The sequence below is a fragment of the Talpa occidentalis genome, unplaced genomic scaffold (assembly GCF_014898055.3).
Source record: "Talpa occidentalis isolate TD23 unplaced genomic scaffold, MPIMG_talOcc4v2.1 talOcc4.17, whole genome shotgun sequence".
NCBI classification, from domain to species: Eukaryota; Metazoa; Chordata; class Mammalia; order Eulipotyphla; family Talpidae; genus Talpa; species Talpa occidentalis.
The window spans coordinates 38,649,759-38,667,142 of NW_023601754.1; the positions used below are offsets into that span (position 1 = coordinate 38,649,759).

Sequence of the window (17,384 nt, forward strand, 5' to 3'; positions counted from 1 at the left end):
GAGCTTAAGGGCTCATTAACTTCTCTCATTATTCCTGGTATAGACGAGGGAAGTCTTGTAGGAGCAGGAGTGGAAGCTGGAATCACTTGGCTCCAAACCCCAAGTCTTGCCTGGAGGCTGTTCTGCCTGGAGCTGTGCCCCACCCACAGTGGCAGGGGTCCTTGAACGGCTGGAGTCAGCTGTGCAGCTGCCCGGGCCCATGTAAACCAAAGACCTGATAATGGCAGTGCATGCAAAGCAGAGCCCCTCTCTGAGCGGCTCCACCCTCGTCCTAGACCAGACACGTCTTGAAAACAATTAAGTGAGCAAATGAATCAGCACTGTGACTTCAGGTGACTGCAAGACAAATGTATGCTCCGAAAAACTATTTTTACCAAAATGCGATCACTTAGTAAGTTTTCGTTTTCCACTGAGCGGTGGGACATGAGCGAGAGCTGGGCTGGGTGTCTGCTCCCAGCCCAGTAACCAGAGAAATGCTGGCAGCCGCGTGAATTCAGCCCCCGGGGTAGAGAAATGTTTAGTGTGGGAGCAGATGCTGGACTCAGAGTTCCAGAGATTTCAACGGTCCTGTCTTTAGCCCCTGCTTTCTTCCTGGGGTTCAGACTGGGAGGGTGGGGACCAGCTGTGGGTGGGGTTTGGGTTCAGGTGGAAAGAGACATCCTCTCTGTGCAGAGATGAAGGCCTGCCCTGTGTCTCTGTCCCGTGGCTCACCTGTCCATCCCAAGGCACTCAGGCCTGGCAGCCACTGAGAAATGAACACAAGCAGGGGTTACTGTGGCTGGGAAGGGAACCAAGGTGGCATGGACTCGTGGGTTGGCAGTCACCCAAATGAGGACCCAAGTCAGAGGAAAGGGAGCAGTGGGGAAGCTGGTGTTTCAGAGAGAACCATGAAAAACTCTGCCTTGGGCTTTCCAACAGGGAACGTGAGGCAGCTTAACCCTCTGCCATCAGCCGGCACGCCCCATAGTCTGTGTAGATAAAGACCAGGGGGAGGGGATGAGGAATCACCAGGATCCGGGGCAATCCTTGGGTGGGACCCCCAAAACTTAGGGCAGTGCCACCCAGGAGACCACACCCAGAGGCTGCCCCAGGTGCCCTGGCCCACCGGACAAGACTCAGCTGATAAGGGAGTGGGGAAGAGGTCAGAAGTTCAGAAACACTGTGACCAGAAACCTCTGGAAGCCCTCCAAGAAGTCAAGGAAGTGGCAAAGATGGCTCGGTGCAAGCTGGCTGGGGGCAGTGAACTGGGGTCACTGCAGGCTGTCTCTAGACCAGCTGACTGTCCATAAATAAACCCATCAGTCAGGGCAGGCAACAGGGTGGGCCAGAAGCAGATAGGAGGTGAGGGCCAGAGAGGCAAGCTGACCGGATGCTTTCTTCAAGTTGCTGCATCACCTGCAACCAGGAGCTGGTGGAGGGCTGAGCCAGGGGCCCCTCGGGCAACACGTGTCTGATGGGGCGGGGAAGCTGTGAAACAAAGCAGGAGAGGTCGCTGTGTTTCAAGTGCTCCCTGTTATAAGAGGAGAGGGTTGGGGAGGAAGATGTGGGGTGAAGAGCAGATGGGCATGCGCAAGAATCTGGGGACTCTGCAAAAGTTATTGCAAGAATCAACCAAAAGGAGGCAGGGCAGTAATAACAATACCTGGCGGCCGATTCTGGGAGAGAATTCGGGGCGATAAGGGTGTGGATGGAGGAACAAATAGAGCAAGAGTGTGAGAAAGGGCTCAACTTTTCATCTTCCTCTCTCTGATGTGACCTCTGGTTTAAAAAAAAGAAAAAGAAAAAGCTGCAAGCAATACAGGTAGTTGTGACTCCCGAAACACACAGGCTAGGAAGAGAGGCTTGTTGGCTTCCTTTTAAGGCCAGTTCTGAAGATCCAGTGACACAACCGAGGCATCAAGATGGTGGCCTGCGTTCTGGGGAGAGGAGGTTGGGATCACATTCTAGAAACAGAATGGAATAGAAGGAATGACACCTGATGGACAGAGGTGGAAATGGGCAATGCATGAGGCCTACCATGCACTGAGAGGTGCGTGGTCAGGGCAGAGAAAAAGCTGCACGAGAGGCTGCACGAGAGGCAAGGGACACAGAGTATTTTTGCTTCTTTTGTGTGTTAACTGTTTAAGTTGAAGTATCATTGTTGTACACCCTTGTTAGTGTCTGGAAACACAGGATGTTCCCCGCCCGCCCCCCCCCCCCATCGGCTATAGTCATCTTAGCTCTCCCTCCACCAAAGCACCCATAGTCCTTCTTCCCCTGCCCTTCTCACCCCCTGGATGCCTCCCAGATCGATGGTTAGCTTTCTAGGATTGGCTTTAATGTTTATCTCTGACCCTTTGCTTGGTTTCTCTGTATTCCACATGCAAGTGACATCACCCGGTATTTATCTTTCTCCTTCTGTCTTATTTGGCTTAGCATAATCCCTTCCAGCTCCACCCATGTTGCTGGAAATCTTTTTTGATCACCCAGACCACATCTTCTTGATCCCTTCATCTGTTTGGGGACAGTTAGGTTGTTTCCATAGTTTGACTAGTATAAATAGTGCTGTAGTAAACATAAGAGCGCAGGTTGACTTTCAAATTAATGGGGACTCAACCTGAGGTGGTGGGGGGGAGCAGATATTGTTTAAAAATAAAAAAATAAAAAATAATTAGTGCTTTTGCATTCTTTGGGTAGATTCCTAGGAGTGGAATTGCTGGGTCGAATGGCACACCCATTTTTAGTTTTTTGAGAAAACTCCACATTTTTCATAAGGGCTGCACAAGTCTACATTCCCACCGACCGCGTAAGAGGGCACCTTTTTTCTCCACACCCACACCAGCATGTGTTGGAAGAGGGGAGATTTTGCTGAACTTAGACTAGAAGGGTAAAGTGAGCCAACCAAATCCACCATCCCCTATTGCAGACCCTCCCCCAGCCTCTGTGATCAAGATGTAGTTGGCGCTAATCATGACAGTCTTGTTTCCCTTTACGTGACTTGTCTCAGGGTGGACACATGACCCAATTCTAGCCAAAAAAAAAAAGTAAGAAGTCTGGGGCCTCCCCTGGTGGCACAGTGGTTGAGCGCTGGTCTGCGAAGCTGCCCACAGCCTCTGCAGAGCCAGTTCGATCCCCCGCCGCCGGGTGGGTCCCACATGGCATGCAGACCTCTCCTGCCGTGCCCGCTGCTCCTCTCAACAGTGTATTTCGTCAGTCTGCCTGTTCTGTTCCCCACTCTGGCTCTGGTGAATTCTCTCACCCTCCTGAGCTTCTGACTGTACCCAGTGCTTGTATAAATAAATCTTTAAAAAAAAAAAAAAGTAAGAAGTCTGCTGGGGGCTCTGGGAAAGAGTGTCCTCCATACTGAAACAGGTAGGTGTGTGAGAAGCTACCCTCTCCTTTTCTGGTTTAGAAGAGTTTACGTTAGGATGTGATGCTTGGAGCTGCAGCAGCCACTTTAGCACTATATGGCCACAAACTTGAAGAAGAGAGTTAATAAGCTAAGGGTGGCAGAAGGGCCTGGGCCCATGGTGACTTTGTTGAGCTGGGACCACCACCTCCAAACTCACTGTTAATAAACATTCCTATGGTTGACTTGCTATTTACCAGGTATTCTCTAACTTGCAGCCAAATGCACCTTCATTTGAATATATCAACCTATAACTGATTATTCCATATCCTACTAAAATCTACCCCAAGATATGTTCTATTATTTTTAAATGATTTTTATGATCCTGGCATTTCTAAACTCTATTTGTTTTGTAGGAGCTATGAAGTCATGTTTGCACTGTATATTACAGATGACACGGAGAGAAATCTCAAGGATGATTTCCTTTGGATCCGGTCCCAAGATATTGTGTCTGCTCTCATTTAGAAAGGGACATTTCAGAGCCCATTGGTTGGGGCTGTATGAATACAAGAATTACAAGACGACCCCCCCCAAAAAAAACCCCTACTAAATAGTTCCCTTTTAAAGGTCAAGTTTCATCGATAATTTCAACTGCAAGCCCCCCTTTTATTGATTAAAAATTCTCATGCTTATTTTGAGATCTTAATTTGGCATGAAAACAAGACAGGGTTGAGTGGGGCGGGGATCACGAGTGATGTCCTGGAAAGGGTACTTGGCCTTGGAAACGGGGGAGCAATCTAGTCTCCTTGAACCCAGAGTCAGGGTAACACACACTGTGCCCACATGAGGAGGAAGAGCTATCCCTGGGCACTAACTTACTGCCTGCAACTTGTGCAGAGGATTAGCCTCCTGCTCACTGATTCCTTGTCCTCACCCTCCTCCTTCTAACAATTGTTTTCTAGTGGTTCTCTATGCTTAGAACACAGCCCTCGTTTTCTAAGACCTTAGAAGCCACCTTTAAAAGAGCTCCTTGTTTACTTATCCTTTGGAAAACAGTGACTTTATTTCCTGTAAATCAAAGGTCAGCCAGAAAAGATGCAAGCAGAGAAGTTCGCTGCAGAGTGAGCTGACAAATGGGCTGGCAAACTTGGGCATTGGTTGGGGTGCCCTGATTGGGGGTACTCAGGTGCTGAGAAACACATGGGGATTTGGAGGCCTCGAGCTGGCCTCCTGGGTACTGTGGGGGAGGAAACAAGCCTCCCTGCATGTGCAGCAGTTTTAGTCATCGAAGCCCCAAGCTGGAAACAACCCAGGTGTCCTTCAAGAGAAAGGATTTTTAAATAGTGGGAGGACAGCACAAGGGAATACTACCCAGTCATGAAAAGTAGCCATCGACTGGCACAGAGGACAAAGCCTCTGATTAATACTGTGCTTGATAGTAACAAGTATGTTTTTGGCCTACATCCCTGTTTCTGGGACAGAGCTCCCAAAACCCTTAGAATTTCCAAAGGGATTAAAGCAAAAAGTTGTCTTATGTTATACAAATAAGGCTACAGTTGGGCTCCACCTAAGGATGGGGGTGATTGTGGAGCCACCTGATGGGAGGGGGTCCAAGCACTTAGTCCCACTCCTTCATCTCCAGGGAAGGAGAGGGGCTGGGGGTCGAGTCAGGCACCGATGGCCCATGATTCCATGCACCGGGCCTATGTAATGAAGCCTCCAGTATAGATCCCAAAGCACAGGACTCAAGAGTTTCCAGGTTTGGGGGCCATGTGGAGATTTGGGGAGGTGGCATGTCTGGAGAAGGCAATGGAAGCTCCAGCCCCCTTCCCACAAGCCTTGACCTATGCACTCTTCCAGCTGGCCGCTCCTAAATTCAATCCTTTTCTACCTTGTGATCTACTAAGTGAAATGGTTCTCTGAGTTCTGTGAGCTGCTCTAGCAAATTAACTGAATTCTGAGGAGGAGGTCATGGGGACTCCCAATCAGTTGGTCAGGAGCACAGGTAGCAGCCTGGGCTTGGAACTGACATCTGAAGTGGGGGCGGTGGGGGGTGTCTTATAGGACTGAACCTTTAAACTGTGGGATATGATGCAATCTCTGGGGTTGATAGTACCAGAATGGAGTCGTTTGTTGGTGTGGGGAAGTGTATACACCCCCCCCACACACACACACACACACACACACACACACACACACACACACAGAGCAAACTGGGTTCAGGAACCCAGAGACCCAGGAATCATTTCTAAAAAAAGATTGAATTCTTTGTTATTTTTAAAATGATCCTACAATTAAAAGGAGCTTTTGGAGGTAGGGGTGCCTATTTCTGTGAATTTCAGCACACGGAGGTTCCTGTAACCACCGCCAAATCAAGATAAACAACAGTTACAGTCACATCTTCCCCTCACCCCTAACCAAGGACAGCCACAGATCGGCACTTCGTTAAAAGATAAAACTTTTCAAGTTTTATATAAATGGAATCAGAGAGTCTTTAACTATTGGAGACTGGCTTCTTCACTCAACCTAATGTCTTTGAGATTCACCCCAGTTACTGAGAAAATCAATCTGTTCCTCTAATCACTAAGCAGTTCCTTCCAATGTGTGACTGTGCCACACTGCTCATCCATGTATCCAAGGAAGGACATATGGATTGTTTCAGCTTTGGGCGACTAACATTCATGCGCAGGTTTTTGTGTGGATGTGAGTTTTCGGATGTGCAGTAGTGGGACGGCTGAGTCATAGTGGTAGTTGTATCTCTAACTTTTTTAAGATCCTTCAATCTGTTTGCAGCAGTGGCCATGCCAGTCTGCGTTCTTGCTAGCATAAATGACAGATTCAGTTGCTCCATATCCTCACCAACACTTAGTGTTCTCAATGTTTCCATTTTAGCCACTCTGCTAAGTACACAGTAGTCAGTAGTGGTTCCTGATTGCTTCTCCTTTCTACCTGTATCCAATTCACCATCAAATCCTGTTGCTTCTGTCTCTGGAATATCTTGTATGTTTCTCTCTAACTCCACCCACCATCCTCTCTCTCCTGGGGCTGCTGTAAAGGCTTCTAACCTGGCCTTCTCTTCTTGTCCCCATTTGTTCCCCCCAAAGCCAGAGGGGACTTTCAGGAGCCTACACTGAACCACCGCCTTGCCCTGAATAAAACTTCCAGCAGCTCCCTACTCGGACATCTTCAAGACCTGCCAGGTGCCCACGCCCTCCAGCTCCCCTCTCTCTCCAAGCTCTGCTGGGACCATCCCCCTTCTCTGATCCCCCCACCATCATTCTGCTGGGCCGGCCCCAGGCGGGTAGAAATGGCCATCTCTCACACACTGTTTCCACCATACTTCACCTGGCTGGTTCACCCCTTCTTTTGGGGTGTCTGCCCAATGTCAGGCTTTCTCTGATGATGCAAACTCTAGTGACCCTCCTCGCTCATAATATCTCACACTAACCATTCATTAGTTTAATATGCAGCTCTTCCCTCTAGACCTGGAAGTCCTGGCCAGCTGTTACTATGTCTCTTTGATTCACTACTACCTACTAGATGCCTAAAACAGTCCCTAGCACACAGTAGGCATTTGGCATTTGATAAATAGGTGAAAGAATAATAAAAAGTATTTCTTGTTTTCCATGATAAAATAACAGGATCGCCCTAACACAGAACAGCATGTAACTCTCAGAGAGAACACAGTAGATCTCTGTGTGCTGACATGGACTGATTTTGACCCATTATTGGGCAAAGAGTGAAGTTTCAGAACAACATCAATAGTATGAATCCATTTGTGCACTTTAAAACTCTGTGTTATAGATGCACACAAATGAGTGTTAACAAGAGAGAGGTTACCTCTAGGAAGGGAGACATGACCTGGCGTTTCACACTCAACTTCTGTATTCTTGTACAATAAGGATATATTTGTGCATTATTTTGCCATTGTCAAAACTTAAAAGGAATCATAATGGGAGAGCATGCACCACCCTGACTCTAGTCAAGCTCGAAGAGGTACTAAGGGCAGAGTCAGGCTGCCTGACAAATCATAGGGCCTTTGTGAGGGTCACTGTGACAGTGGGGACAAGTCATTCAACACACTCAGTCTCCTTCCCCCAGCGCCCAGCCCTGGAACAGGATGGATGGATGGATGGATGGATGGATGGGTTGACGGATGAGTGGGTAGGTGGGTGGGGGGATGGATGGATGGATGAGTAGGTGGATAGATGGGTGGGTTGGTGTGTGTGTGTATGGATGAATGGGTGGGGGTATGGGGGTAGAGGGGTTCAAATGTCCCAACAACCCATGCTTTGAGAACATCAGTGTTTTCTCTAGGAAAAGGAAGGATGCTGTACCTGGAAGATGGAGAAATGGGAACAGGACAGATTGCCAAGAAATAAGCAGCAGAGCAGATGCCCAGGACCTGCGTGTGGAGGGTCTCTGTACCCCTCGCCCCACTGTGGGGAGAGAGGGCCAGCTCGAACCCCTGGACACTGCCATTTCTCCCACTGATGTAACAGAGAAAACACATGACAGGGGTGATTTTAGGCTGATCACAGCCAGACAGAGTCCCCCCAACCCATCTACCGTGAGCCGGTCACACAGAATCATCAGCAATGAGTTCAAAACACTCAGATTTCAGCACTGGCCTATCAGTCTCTCCCCAAGCTGGTCTCCAGACACCCCCAAAACAGCGACACAGGAATTTCTCCAAATCAGAGGGCTCCTGAGCACCCTTGAGACGCATGGCAATAGCTTTTGGGGTACAGTGTCAGACTTTGGGGGCAGAGCCCCTCTCTCCATAGCTGGGTAGGGGAGCAGTTTAAAATGCAAAGAGACTGAAGTGGCCTTGGGCCGTGGCTGTCCTATGTCCTGAGTATGCCCCCAAGCGTTCTGGGGGTGGGGAGGGTGGGAGGAGAGGCGAGGCTAACTAGCACTCAGGGCTGGCTGGAACTCTGGTCTCCTAAAAGCCAGTGTCATGAATGGGAGCACGGTGGCTCCTGTCAGGGTGTGGCTGGAAAGGTGGAGACCACGCCGGGCCTGGAACTGCTCTGGAAAGGAGCAGGCAGCGGAGCCCAAGGTGTGTTTTGAAATCTGGCAGACTTTGCCATGCACGAGCTCTTTAGCTTGCAAATTAACCCTGTGGGGTTAGCGTCATTTGTGTTCTTTACAGACACCTGCCCTGAGGATGGCATCTGTGCCATGAACACGGGGGCTCAAGAGGGAACCTTCGCTGCTTCCCTTCCAAAACCGAGCATTATATACCAAGCGCCGCCACATCCCGTCTTCTGTGCAGACTCTGGAAACTGGTTTAATCAACATCAGCGCCAGACGCACCGCTAGGCCACATGCAGAGAGCGGGCAAGTTGCAAGAAGCAGACATGGAGGAAAGTTCTGGAGAGCTGTGAGTGCACTGTGTTCTGACCCCAGTGGCAAGAAGAGGGGTTTCCCACTCACTGAGGAGATGCACAGTTCGGGGACTTCAACACAGCCCCTAGCAGAGCTTGAGGTACCCCTGAAGTTTAGAGGACACGGGCACGTGCCAGATGCGTGAGGGGAGAAATCAAAGGCGAGAGGCTCACTGGGCCTGGCACAGCAAGATGGGAGAGGAGGCGGGTTGCAAGTTAGTGGCTGTTCCAGCGGCGATGGGAGCCAGTCCATGGTCAGGTCACAAATGACCCGTTCCAAGGACCGCCTAGTCACAGAGAGGCTGCCCCGGGGCTAAGAGGGGTGGAAGGTGGCTGTGCAGAGGGGGTGCAGTTCAGCCAGAGGAGCACCAGGGTGGCCCGTCCAAGAACCTGAGAAAGGCCTGTTGGGAGAATGGGTGGGCCCCGCCTCCCCCCCACCACAGCAGGCATCATCTTCAGGGCGTCACTACATCACATCCACTGGACACCACTACCCCTCTGCCTCTACTGCCCACTAGGGCGAGGCCCTCAGTGGGTCCAAAGCAGAGCGAATGAGTGGGAGAAGAGACAAGGGGGAATGGAAAAGAGAGAAACGCGTCTGTGCCCACCATCCTCTGCGCGCTGGGAGCAGGGAGCGAGAAGCCCTGCTTGGAACAGAATGGGGGCTGTGATATTACATTGCCCTGGAGCTACCGCTTATTAAACTGCGCTGAACTCCCTGTGTCATGCCACGTCCTGACATGGCCACAGCTCCCACACGACCTGGGCCCTGACCTCCTTCCCTGACTGCCTCGGTCTCCCTGCAGCTTCCCTGAGCTCTTCCCGCCACTGTGGCGCATCTCAGGATCAGCCATCTCCTTGCCTGGACAACCTTGCGCCTCAAACTCTTCCCTCCTGCTGGTCTCTGCTCAAACCCCCTCCTCTCCCAGGGATGCTGGGGTGCCGTCCTCTCTGTCCCTTACTCTCCCTGTCCAGGCTCTGTCACCCTTATTAGCATCAGCCCTGCCCCGGCTTGACGTGTCTGCTGAGCAGCCACATGTCTGCACACATGTCTCTCTCGCCACCTGCAGACACCAGCACGTTTGCCCCCGATTCCCTGGCCAGCGAGGGCTGTTACTAGGGGGCTGCTCACAAAATCCCGAGTGAATGTGTGGGTGTCTGTCCCCTTGTCTTTTATAGCTCACTGTTCTTGTCCCTTGCTTTGTCATTGGATGACACATCCGGGAGTCTGATGTACATCGGCTTATGCAGATCTGCCTCATTCTTTGCCATAGAAGCTTCTAGGGACTGGATGCCCATAGACTAGACATAGCGCTTCCCGGTCTTTTACCATTACAGAGTCATCCAATCACCAACGCCGCGATGAGCCTACTTCTTTGGATTCTAGGAAGTATATCCACGTAATACTCATAGGTGGCAAATGGTTGGGTCAGAGAGTATGGGATTTTTCATTTTGAAAGGTATCACGAAAGGCACCCCTGAAGGCGTGTCACAAGCAACAGGGGGAGAGAGAGGAGATGAGGCTATTACCAGAGAAGGGCACGGGTCCAGCTCCCCCACTCCAGTCCCAAGCTCCCCACAGCACGCGGATAAGCTCACAGCGTACCAGCCACTGTCCCTGCTCCACCTGCTGGGAATTGGGGGACTGAGGGGTCCTGCTCCCAAGTCCAAGAAAGGGACTTCTTGGGACCTTCTGGTTAAGACTGAAAAGAGGACCCCACAGACACCAGGGAGAGCAGGAAGGAGTCGGGGTTTACTGGTTAGCACAAGAGCCAAAAAGATTGCTCCGGGAGCCTCTCTGAGCATGAGAGACTGGGAGGGCTAGGGCTAGGGGCCTAGGGCTTGAGAACAAAGGAATTAAACATTTTTGGCTGAGAAAGCAAGGGAGTGGACATGGCTAAAGTCCAGATACTGTGGCTGGCTGAGGGCACCCATCGGCTGCAGCTCGGGGGTCATGCGGGGCCCATGGTAGCACCGCGTCACCATCTCCAAGGTGAGCATCTCACAGAGGCCGTGTGCCCCAGCTCCAGCTGCTCTAGTGGGGTCTCACGGTCTGTGACTCCCTTTCCTTCTGGGTCTCTAACACCCCTTCCCCCACAGCAGCCAACTTGACAAGCTGTGGAAAGTTGATGCAGGCCGCCGGACTGGCCCTCCCTGATGGTGCAGGGGTTAGGATGCAGTACTATGAAGCTATCTGCAGCCACTGCAGCACGAGTTCGATCCCCGGCCAGGGAAATACCTACATGGCGCAGCAGACCTCTCCTGTCTCCCCGCTGCTCCCCTCAGCAGTGTATTTCAGTCAGTCTGCCTGTTCTGCTCCCCACTCTCCTCTCTGGTGACTCCTCTCATTCACCCCTGAACCTCTAGCCTACACCCCAACTCTTGTATGCATAAATAAATAAAATAAATCTTTTAAAAAAGCTTCCCAGTCATTCCATTTTCAGGGGTCCCCCAGAGGATGCTCACCCCATTGCTGCTGCTGAGAGGACAGGGGTGGATGTGTGTTGTGAAGCTATCAGGAGGACCTAGCCAGATGGGGAGTGTCAAATTCTGACACGCTGCAGCCGCTTATCAGGACATATCAAAGATCAACGGATGAGACAAGCACCCTCCGAGGTCAAACAAGTCCAGACCAAAGTCATCTCTGCCACGGCCCGGGAGGCAGAGCATCTGACCTGTCCCTCCCCAGCCACGCTGGCCTCCTTGTGTTCCTCCCCCATGGCAAGCTCGTTCCCATTGCAGGCATTTGGCCCATGCTGTCCCGTCTACCTGAAAGTTCTTTGCTTAGCCGGCTTCTTCTCAACTCTCAGACATCCCTTCTCTGCCCAGGCCTTCCCTGGTAGCGGGCAGATACCGACACACACGCCCGAGCCATTCTCCAGGTTACCTAGATTGTCCCCTCCTTCACTGGAAATTTCCAGATTCGTCTGCTTACTTGTTTACTGTCTGTGTTGTCCACTCACCTCCCCAGCGTGCCATGCGGAGGACAGGCTGGGCCCAGGGTGGAGCAGCGGGCGTGGGAGGCTGGGAGCGAGGCGTGGTGGAAAGTTGGCTCCCCTGCAGGCGCGGGTCGGTCGATCGGCAGCACTGCTTAGCTGGGCTGGACTCGCCAGTGGCACGGCCGGCTCCCAGGACGCAAGCCTGCGTGAGGCCCAAGAGGCTTATGTTTCTGAAATAGCCTAGCACAAAGTCCCCTTTCTGATGATCCCAGGACCTCAGCATCTAGGACGTCCCCAAAGCGGCACCTGGGGCAACAGAATGGAGGTGCTCACTGCCCTTGGCTTGCTGGCGAGTACTCACAGGCACCACCACCTGGCCCCCTGGCCCCACAAGTTCCTAGTGCCCATCCGCTACAGGGCACCAGGCGAGGTGTTTCTCTCGGGACAAAAGTCAAAACATCACTTCCAGGAGAGCCGATCTTACCCAGATTCAACACTAACACCCTAAGAGGAGTGGGGTCACCCTAAGTGGCACTGAGCTTTACCAAGCTGAACAGGAGAGGCTCCCTGGGTCTTGGAAATGGCCCACGGCCCTGGCACCTGCTGGCAGAAAGGCCTCCACAGCGCTGCCCCTGACCCTTCTGTCTGTTCTGCATGACTGGGGGTGGGGTGGGGGGCAAGAATTTCAGAGCAACAGGACAGGCCTATTGACAAACTCTGGCTTCCCAGTAAGTTTCTGATGCTCAAACACGAATCTGTGCCTTCTAGTGAGTTTCTTTTCTTTTTTTTTTTTTTTTGAGATTTATTTATTTATTTATACAAGAACCGGGGTACAGGCCAGATGTGCGGGAGGGTGAGAGGATTCACCAGAGACAGAGCGGGGAACAGAACAGGCAGACTGACTGCTGTTCAGAAATACACTGCTGAGGGGAGCAGCAGGCGAGACAGGAGAGGTAGCCCCCTGGCCGGCCAGGATCGAACCTGCACTGTGGATAGCTTCACAGCGCTGCGTTCAACCACTTGCGCCACCAGGGAGGCCCCCTCTGAGTTTCTGATGCTCAATCAAAAACAGATAGCAAAATGGTGCAAAGTGACTTGGTAGAGAACAGAAGGTGATCGTGTGTGCTCGGCACCAAATTCCCGGATGTGCATTTCAGGACAGACACCCAGTGGGAGGATCAGACTTTGGGTATAAAGAGATAGACACTGGGGCACCAAGGCGGGGAGTGATGAGCTAAGTGACAAGGGATCCTTTCTGGAGGGGAAGCTTGGCTGAGGGTCTCTTCCGGGGTGGGTGGAGGGGAAAGAACAAGAGTCTCCACTGGCAGGGCCTGGCAGCCAGTGGCCAGACACACACATCCGCTGGGGAGACAGAACGGCCATGCGCACCTGAGTCTTCACGTGTCTGCCTCGAGGCATCACCAGGGTGGCCCCAACAGGGCACAGCCCCCCGCAGAGGGAATGAATGTGGGAAAAAACCCACGCCCCAACTCACCATGCCAGCAACACGGACTCGGGACGAGGGAGACATTTGCAGGAAAGGGCCTGGGGGGCCAGAGGAAGTCAGGCGATGCTGAAGTTACTAAGCAGCTTCAGCTGGAGCCTCCTGGAAGAAAACAGGAAATTAAACAGGTCAGGGGCCCTACGGGGAAAGAGCCGGAGGCGGGTGGGAGGGAGGCCGGACAGGTGAAGAAAGATCAGAAGAGCAGGGCGTGAATGTGTGTGCAGAAGAGTTCGGAATAACTGGTCCTGAAAGGAAACAGAAGACAGAGCTTGCAATGCAGCAGCAGGAGGAGATCCACCTGGGCAGCTAGGGTCTGGGTTCTGGGAGGCAAGGGGAGAGGCTCCCAGGCCTTAGAAGACAGAATTTGGTGGGGACAGAGGACCAGGCAGCGCTGGGAAGAGCTCAGCTATTGACCTTCCTCCTTGTGACCACGTGACCCTTCCAGGTATAAAAGCCTGTGGTTTGTAGAAGAGGAAAAGGTGGACCAGCTGGACAGAGCTTCCCCTGCTTCGGCGGCTGACATACGTGAAAGGCGTCTGTCTACCGCCAGGAAAAGGCAAGGCACTTGATGTTGCTGGTGCTCAGGGCAGAAGGGGTTGGGAAGAGACGGGACAGGAGTACGTGGAGAGAAACTTCCAACGAGGTAGCAGAAGGGGGGAGGGGTCAGCATCCAAGGAGGGGAGGGACAAGGTCCCAGAAAAGGAAGAGAGGGCAGGACAAGTCCGTGGAGAGATGGTTTGGGGTCGGGGGAGAAGCTGGAGACAAACAGAAGGTGAGCTCAGGCCCAAGCAGTCAGGGCATCTCCCTGGCCACCTGGTCCTCCACTTCTGAGATCCTCTGAATGGGGAAAGAGAGTCGCAGGTGGGCCAGGAGTGCCATGTTGCCAGTCATAAGGCGAGGACTCAAGTTTATTTTCAATGTCTGCGTTTTAATGGTAAATTAGAGACGGTTCAAGATTACTGGTGGTTGACATAAACCCCACATGTTCATGCTTCCTTCGCGGGGCGAAAGCGAGTTTGCAGGCAGCGTCCGGGAATTGTGATTTCAGTGGACGCACGGTTTCTGTGTGGTGCAGAGGGGGACAAGCTGGTGCAGGCAGGGCCTGGGTGATCTTTTCAAGTCACGTGGCTGACCTGAGGCCGGGGCCCGGGACAGAATCCTGGTGACCTGGCCCAGCTCAGGCCCCTTCCGTTACTGCACAGGAACTGACAGGTTTTCTTTGAGTGGCTCAGCATGGGGTCACGAAGCAGGGCACTGAGACTCACTTGGGGCCTCCCCTGCTTTTCCCTCAGCCTTAACCAAACCCCATTTTCAGGGCAAAGCTTGTGTTCAAGCTGGATTGAAGCAGGAAGTTGCTAAGTCTGCTGCCTGGGGGAGTCTGCTGCTTAGATTCTGCTGCTTGCTGGAACGGAGAAGTTGCTGGGTTACTGCTTGTCCACAGTGGTAGCCACGACTACCTTGGCCCCCTTCCCAAACAATAAAGAATGCTTATGCTATGATGGATGGGGTGACGAGTTTCCTCACAACCTGTATAAAACCCTGCCTTTCCTGTTCTTCGGGGCTGAGACTTTTGGGAGCTATTCCACTGAGCCCGCTGGTGTGACAATTATCTCTCTCTCTCTCCACCTCTCTGAGCACCGTCTGGTTTCTCTGGGAAATTGCCATAACACGGTGACACAGGGAGAGGAAAGAAAAGGCAGTAAAGCTAAGGAGAGCGAGAAGTCACAAGCAGGCTGAAGGGAGTTTGGAGAAACTCAGAAACAGTCTGGCACTTGCTCCTGCCCTATGGAATAGGCAGCTGTCTCCCTCCCCGCAGGTCACATAGTCATTCAGTTACCAACAGGTGTTTGTTATGCACCTGTGATGTGCTGGGTACTCTGGACAAGACAGATGATGTCGCTACTCTCACGTGACGGGCACAGTGTGGACTTGGAGACCTCAGAACTTTCCCTATGACAGCTTCTGGCTCATCAGCATTCTTAGGAACAAATTCACATTGTCTCCTCTTTCTCTGTCCCTTTGGTAAGGTAGAAATAGAGAGGAGGAAGGTGCAAAAGGAAGAATTCATTTGGAGATTAGGGTGCCTTCTCCGCCCGCCCCCACTCTCCGCCACCTGCCAACAAACCGGAAGTGGAATAGTACTCTTTGCAGGTTAGCGAGAATCCTAAATGAATGCAGTGACGCTGAGAATGGGATCACCCTGGCTGGGGGCTGGAAACCCATGGTCAGCGAGCAATCTGCCCCATCTTTGTCTTTTCAGAAAGGATGGCCATCCAGATCCGAAACTTGTGTCTTCTCTTTCTCTATATCATCTCTTTCCTCATCGGTCTCCCTGCCAACCTCGTGGCCCTGCGGGCCTTCGTGGGCCGGGTGCGCCAGCCCCAGCCTGCCCCCATCCACATCCTGCTGCTCAGCCTGACGCTGGCCGACCTCCTGCTGCTGCTGCTGCTGCCCTTCAAGATGATCGAGGCTGCATATGACTTACACTGGCCCCTGTCCCACACAGCCTGCACCCTCACTGCCTACGGCTTCTACAGCGGCATCTACTGCAGTACGTGGCTCCTGGCGGGCATCAGCATCGAGCGCTACCGCAGCGTGGCCTTCCCCATGCAGTACAAGCTGTACCGCCGGCCAGTGTATGGGGTGATCGCGGCCCTGGTCGCCTGGGTCATGTCCTTCGGCCACTGCAGCATCGTGATCATCGTCCTTTCCATGCAAAACGAAAACACGACAGTCTGTTATGATAACTTCACCGCCGAGCAGGAAGCTGTCTTGCTCCCCGTGCGGCTGGAGCTGTGCCTCGTCCTCTTCTTCATCCCCATGTCCGTCACCATCTTCTGCTACTGGCGCTTCGTGCGGATCATGCTCTCCCGGCCCCACGTGGGGGCCCAGAAGCGTTGGAGAGCCGTGGCTCTGGCCGCCGTGACCCTCTTCAACTTCCTGGTCTGTTTTGGGCCTTACAATGTGTCTCACGTGCTGGGGTACATCCACAGTGACAGTCCAGGCTGGCGGGCGTGCGCGGTGTTCCTGGGCGCTCTCAATGCATGCATCGACCCCCTGATTTTTTATTTCTCCTCCTCGGCGGTGCGCAAAGCCGTTAATAGGAGGTGCCAACTGCTGCAGAGCTGGGGTGCCTCGCTGGCGGGGTGCTGGCGGAGAAGAATCGGGGAGCCTGCAAAAAAAGAAAATGTAAGCTTAGGGACTGCCAGTGGCAGCGTCTCAAAAGACTAGATTTGCCCACTCGGTGTTACATTTTTGGGGGAGAAGAGCTCAAACAGGGTAGCAGTGAAACAGAACCTAGGAGCTCCCTGTGTAGCTTAAGAGGCAAAGGGGAGCGGATCCACCTCTTCCGGGGGGGTGACTATCTGTGTTTTGTCTGTCTCCTGGGGATTATGATGCGTCCTTACTCATGGTTGGCACTTGTTGGTGATCAGTGCAGAGGTCCTTTGGCCCTGGAATATCAGTCTTGGAATTCTATAACTTTCCCACTCAAAAGGCAGACCTCATTTTATAGTGGAATTTTTTAAAAGGCCTGCCATCAGCCAAAAGAGTAACCCTCACTGAAGGCCTGGATAAAGGTGAGCCTTTTTTTGGGGGGGGGGGCAAAAAAGTAATTTTTTGGAATTTGATATATATTTTTTTAATTGCAGTAAAGTTAGTTTGCACCATTGTATTTGTTTTAGGGGCTATAGATCAAACCTCTACAAATGTGTTCTCACACCATTCCCACCACCATCGCCCCAATAACCCCCACCAGCTCCACTGGACCCCTCTATCCTGCCCTCCCAACCCATCATCCTCCCCTTTCTGGGGGCCTTGGTTTCATAGTCAAATGTCAAGGGTTTGTTATTGGCTTGGTTTTGTCTAACCTTCTGTTTTGTTTCTTTATAGTCCACAAGTATTTATCGCTCCCCTTTGGACTTGCAATAAAGTATTTTTAAATTAAGATACTTAACGTTGTTTTATTTTTTTAAAGATAGAATCTGACCGCATACTTAACACACTATCAGAGAGTGTAAGCATAACTTTTCTATGTACCGAGAAACAAAAAAAAAAAAAAAATCATGACTCGCTTTATGGAGATACCCGCTTTAGACGGTCTAGAACCCAATCTACTATATCTCCAAGGCATGGCTGAGTCCGTAAGATGGCATCATCCTGGTATCTACTCTGTATCCACCGCAGAATTCTTCACTGTCCTCGGCCTTGACTCAGAAGGGGGG

The 17,384-nt window shown here is 52.0% G+C and overlaps 1 protein-coding gene across 1 annotated transcript; it reads left to right on the forward strand.

Annotated features, from left to right (window-relative positions):
- The first annotated feature begins 15,426 nt into the window (after nt 1-15,426).
- LOC119250217 (free fatty acid receptor 2-like) lies at nt 15,427-16,394 on the forward strand. The gene has a single exon (XM_037517976.2). The coding sequence runs from the start codon at nt 15,427-15,429 to the stop codon at nt 16,390-16,392; it is 966 nt and encodes a 321-aa protein (XP_037373873.1). The 3' UTR covers nt 16,393-16,394.
- The last annotated feature ends 990 nt before the right edge of the window (nt 16,395-17,384 follow it).